This window comes from Heterodontus francisci, chromosome 32 (assembly GCF_036365525.1).
Source record: "Heterodontus francisci isolate sHetFra1 chromosome 32, sHetFra1.hap1, whole genome shotgun sequence".
In the NCBI taxonomy this organism is placed as follows: Eukaryota; Metazoa; Chordata; class Chondrichthyes; order Heterodontiformes; family Heterodontidae; genus Heterodontus; species Heterodontus francisci.
In genome coordinates, this window is record NC_090402.1 from 8,087,848 (window position 1) to 8,094,155 (window position 6,308).

A 6,308-nucleotide genomic window follows, 5' to 3' on the forward strand; every position below is an offset into this window, starting at 1 on the left:
CCACCCGCAGACACACTCTCTCTCTCTCTCTCTCTCTCTCACACACGCACACTCTCTCTTTCTCACACACACACACTCTCTCTCTCTCACACACACACACGCACATTCAGACACACTCTCACACTCACTCAGACACACATGCACTGACTTACCCACACACACACACACACACTCACTCTCTCTCTCTCTTTCTCACACACACACTCTCTCACACACACACACTCTCTCACACACACACACACTCTCTTTCTCACACACACACACACTCTCTCTCTTTCCCACACACACACTCTCTCTCACACACACGCACATTCAGACACACTCTCACACTCACTCAGACACACATGCACTGACTTACACACACACACAATCTAACACACACATGCACACACTCACTCACACACACATCCATACACACACACACTCTCACACAGACACACATTCAGCCATATACACACAAACACACTCTTGCACGCACATACACACACAATGAAGTGACTGACACACACAGACACTCTGACACAAATACACACACACTGCCGTACACATGTTGACACCCACTCATGCCCAGGTGCCCTGAGCCAGTCTCTGGCAGAGACTGAGCTTCCTCCCCTCTAATAACACGCATACTCACATGCCCAGTTCGCCGTACGTGTTGTAAAACTCCATGTAGTTGCAGGCTTGAATCCAGCCCACCACCCAGGTTTCCGCCTTGAGAATGGGGGGCACACAGACCCGTGCAGAGGCTCGGAAGTAAGGGGTCCGGTAACGCAGCACGATGTCTGAAGTCTCGTCAATGATAGTGGGGGTGTCATCAATACTGGCCAAGACCTCTTGCAGGCAGATGGATTCACGGCAGACCCTGGGCTTGCAGACCAGGCTGTTGATACAACCCATAGCACTGTGTAGAAGGACGAAGAGAGACAGAGACAAGAAACCCCAGGTGACCAGGCGAAACATGGGGCTGAGCACTGAGAGGACTGGGTCTCAGTGACTACTTCACTGTAGCCATTCATTCAACACCTTACTGCAGGCTGGGGGGGAAATCTCCTCGAATAAATCCTCTTCCCACAGTCCTGGGGGGGGGGGGGGGGCTTCTGCTTTTAAAACACACGCTGAAATAGAGATGAAAAATCTTGTTTTTTTGTTGTAAAGTTCCTTGAATTTTGAAAGGGGGAAGGGGGTGGGAGAGTCGAACCGAATCCCACTCTCTCTCTCCCCCTTGTTAAATCCCAAAGTGAGGAGCAAATTAATTCTTCTGTTCCCGGCACCAAGGCTTCAAAGCCCTGTAGTCGCTGCCCAGTTGTCGGGTTGCAGCCTGGGCTCTGGCTTTCCTGCTCTGGGCCATGTCCCAGAGAGATGCTGAGGGTTTGAGGATGAAACGGGTTATTGCAGCTTTGTCTGTTCCTGCTGGTGCTTCCAGCGAGTGGAAAGGAGGTTGCACAAACTCTGAGTGTGTCTGAGCCTTGGGGCTGTCACGAACAGTCTGGAGGATGTTGGTGTCTTCCTCTGTCTCTTTGCTCCCACCCCCTCTGCGGGCTGCTGTCTCCAGTCATGGGTCAGCCAGCAGCTCCCCACTGTCGCTCACAATACTGGACATTATTCGCCTCATAACAACACAGCGTTGCGGTTGTGTCACTGCAAACAGAAAAGCATAAAGTCCCTGAGCTCCACCGGGCTGAGGACAGTTTGCAATCCACCCCGACTCTTTAAAAAAAAACATTCATGTAGATATTTCCTCCACTTGCACCTCCAGAGCTGTTCGTGTCTGACATGGAATGAACTGACCTCCGACACTTGGAATGTCTCGCTTGAAGGTGATTTGAAGTTGAATCTCTCTCACTGCAAAGACCCTTTTATCTTTCATTCAGGGCAGTTTCCGGGCTTTATCATCTTCACGCATTGTGGGAGTTGTAGTTTTAATCTCTTCCCCACGACTCCCTTCTCTTTCGTTCAGTGTTTCTCACCTCCTGACGTCCCGCTCACTCCTTGTGATTCAGCACTGTAGGATTGAGAATCAAAACTGCTGCGTCTCAAATCCTTCCACTCTCCGCAATCCGGTGCTTTTCAAACTGTTTTTTTACTTCCAGTCTGGCGCCAGGTTTCAAATCATTGACAGGAACCTTGCAAAGGCGGCATTCCCCGGGACCCCCTGTAAATATTAACACTCTCTCCCCGGGACCCCCTGTAAATATTAACACTCTCTCCCCGGGACCCCCTGTAAATATTAACACACTCTCCCCGGGACCCCCTGTAAATATTAACACACTCTCTCCCCGGGACCCCCTGTAAATATTAACACACTCTCTCCCCGGGACCCCCTGTAAATATTAACACACTCTCCCCGGGACCCCCTGTAAATATTAACACTCTCTCCCCGGGACCCCCTGTAAATATTAACACACTCTCCCCGGGACCCCCTGTAAATATTAACACTCTCTCCCCGGGACCCCCTGTAAATATTAACACACTCTCCCCGGGACCCCCTGTAAATATTAACACACTCTCTCCCCGGGACCCCCTGTAAATATTAACACTCTCTCCCCGGGACCCCCTGTAAATATTAACACACTCTCTCCCCGGGACCCCCTGTAAATATTAACACACTCTCTCTCCGGGACCCCCTGTAAATATTAACACACTCTCTCCCCGAGACCCTCTGTAAATATTAACACACTCTCTCCCCGGGACCCCCTGTAAATATTAACACACTCTCTCCCCGGGACCCCCTGTAAATATTAACACACTCTCTCCCCGGGACCCCCTGTAAATATTAACACACTCTCTCCCCGAGACCCTCTGTAAATATTAACACACTCTCTCCCCGGGACCCCCTGTAAATATTAACACACTCTCCCCCGGGACCCCCTGTAAATATTAACACACTCTCCCCCGGGACCCCCTGTAAATATTAACACACTCTCCCCCGGGACCCCCTGTAAATATTAACACACTCACTCCCCGGGACCCCCTGTAAATATTAACACACTCTCTCCCTGGGTCCCTCTGTAAATATTAACACACACTCCCCCGGGACCCCCTGTAAATATTAACACACTCTCCCCGGGACCCTCTGTAAATATTAACACACTCTCCCCGGGACCCCCTGTAAATATTAACACTCTCTCCCCGGGACCCCCTGTAAATATTAACACGCTCTCCCCGGGACCCCCTGTAAATATTAACACACTCTCCCCGAACCCTCTGTAAATATTAACACACTCACTCCCCGGGACTCCTGTAAATATTAACACTCTCTCCCCGGGACCCCCTGTAAATATTAACACACTCTCCCCGGGACCCCCTGTAAATATTAACACACTCTCCCCGGGACCCTCTGTAAATATTAACACACTCACTCCCCGGGACTCCTGTAAATATTAACACTCTCTCCCCGGGACCCTCTGTAAATATTAACACACTCTCCCCCGGGACCCCCTATAAATATTAACACACTCTCCCCCGGGACCCCCTATAAATATTAACACACACTCCCCGGGACTCCTGTAAATATTAACACTCTCTCCCCGGGACCCTCTGTAAATATTAACACACTCTCCCCGGGACCCTCTGTAAATATTAGCACACTCTCCCCGGGACCCCCTATAAATATTAACACACTCACTCCCCGGGACTCCTGTAAATATTAACACTCTCTCCCCGGGACCCTCTGTAAATATTAACACACTCTCCCCGGGACCCTCTGTAAATATTAACACACTCTCCCCGGGACCCCCTGTAAATATTAACACACTCTCCCCTGGGACCGCCTATAAATATTAACACACTCACTCCCCGGGACTCCTGTAAATATTAACACTCTCTCCCCCGGGACCCTCTGTAAATATTAACACTCTCTCCCCGGGACCCTCTGTAAATATTAACACTCTCTCCCCGGGACCCTCTGTAAATATTAACACACTCTCCCCGGGACCCCCTGTAAATATTAACACACTCTCCCCCGGGACCCCCTATAAATATTAACACACTCACTCCCCGGGACTCCTGTAAATATTAACACACTCTCCCCTGGGACCCCCTATAAATATTAATACACTCACTCCCCGGTACTCCTGTAAATATTCACACACTCTCCCCCGGGACCCCCTATAAATATTAACACACTCACTCCCCGGGACTCCTGTAAATATTAACACACTCTCCCCTGGGACCCCCTATAAATATTAACACACTCACTCCCCGGGACTCCTGTAAATATTAACACACTCTCCCCCTGGACCCCCTATAAATATTAACACACTCTCCCCCGGGACTCCTGTAAATATTAACACACCCTTACCCGGGACCCCCTATAAATATTAACACACTCTCCCCCGGGACCCCCTATAAATATTAACACACTCTCTCCCCGGGACTCCTGTAAATATTAACACACTCACTCCCCGGGACTCCTGTAAATATTAACACACTCTCCCCCGGGACCCCCTATAAATATTAACACACTCACTCCCCGGGACTCCTGTAAATATTCACACACTCTCCCCCGGGACCCCCTATAAATATTAACACACTCTCCCCCGGGACTCCTGTAAATATTAACACACCCTTACCCGGGACCCCCTATAAATATTAACACACTCTCCCCCGGAACCCCCTATAAATATTAACACACTCTCTCCCCGGGACTCCTGTAAATAATAACACTCTCCCCCGGGACCCCCTATAAATATTAACACACTCTCTCCCCGGGACTCCTGTAAATATTGACACACTCTACCCCGGGACTCACTGTAAATAATAACACACTCTCCCTGGGACCGCCTGTAAATATTAACACTGTCTCCCCGGGACCCCCTGTAAATATTGACACACTCTCCCCCGGGACTCCTGTAAATATTAACACACTCTTACCCGGGACCCCCTGTAAATATTGACACACTCTCCCCGGGACCCTCTGTAAATATTAACACTCTCCCTGGGACCCCCTGTAAATATTAACACACTCTCCCCCGGGACTCCTGTAAATATTAACACTCTCCCTGGGTCCCCCTGTAAATATTGACACACTCTCCCCCGGGACTCCTGTAAATATTAACACACTCTTACCCGGGACCCCCTGTAAATATTAACACACTCTCTCCCTGGGACCCCCTGTAAATATTAACACTCTCTCCCCCGGGACCCCCTGTAAATATTAGCACACTCTCCCCCGGGTCCCCCTGGAAATATTAACACACTCTCCCCCGGGACCCCCTGTAAATATTAACACACTCTCTCCCTGGGACCCCCTGTAAATATTAACACTCTCTCCCCCGGGACCCCCTGTAAATATTAACACACTCTCTCCCTGGGACCCCCTGTAAATATTAACACTCTCTCCCCCGGGACCCCCTGTAAATATTAACACTCTCTCCCCCGGGACCCCCTGTAAATATTAGCACACTCTCCCCCGGGACCCCTTGTAAATATTAACACTCTCTCCCCGGGATCGGCTGTAAATATTAACAGACTCTCCCTCGGGACCCCCTGTAAATATTAACACTCTCTCCCCGGGACCCCCTGTAAATATTAACACACTCTCCCCGGGACCCCCTGTAAATATTAACACTCTCTCCCCGGGATCGGCTGTAAATATTAACAGACTCTCCCCCGGGACCCCCTGTAAATATTAACACTCTCTCCCCGGGACCCTCTGTAAATATTAGCACACTCTCCCCCGGGACCCCCTGTAAATATTAACACTCTCTCCCCGGGACCCTCTGTAAATATTAACACACTCACTCCCCGGGACTCCTGTAAATATTAACACACTCTCCCCCGGGTCCCCCTGGAAATATTAACACACTCTCCCCGGGATCGGCTGTAAATATTAACACACTCTCCCTGGGTACCCCTGGAAATATTGACACACTCTCTCCCCTGGACCCCCTGTAAATATTAACACACCCTCCCCGGGACCCCCTGTAAATATTAACACACTCTCCCCGGGATCGGCTGTAAATATTAACACTCTCCCCCGGGTCCCCCTGTAAATATTAACACACCCTCCCCGGGACCCCCTGTAAATATTAACACACTCTCCCCGGGATCGGCTGTAAATATTAACACTCTCCCCCGGGTCCCCCTGTAAATATTAACACACCCTCCCCGGGACCCCCTGTAAATATTAACACACTCTCCCCGGGATCGGCTGTAAATATTAACACACTCTCCCCGGGATCGGCTGTAAATATTAACACACTCTCCCCGGGATCGGCTGTAAATATTAACACACCCTCCCCGGGACCCCTTGTAAATATTAACACTCTCTCCCCGGGATCGGCTGTAAATATTAACACACCCTCCCC

General features: G+C 50.2%; 1 protein-coding gene across 1 annotated transcript in view; it reads right to left on the minus strand.

Moving 5' to 3' along the window:
* fam78ab (family with sequence similarity 78 member Ab) overlaps positions 1-2,006 on the minus strand; it is a 35,510-nt gene extending 33,504 nt beyond the window's left edge. The window contains exon 1 of the mRNA XM_068012145.1: positions 635-2,006. Coding sequence (XP_067868246.1) covers positions 635-960 — 326 coding nt within the window. The 5' untranslated portion in view covers positions 961-2,006. The remainder of the gene's footprint in view (positions 1-634) is intronic.
* Between the last annotated feature and the right edge of the window lie 4,302 nt (positions 2,007-6,308).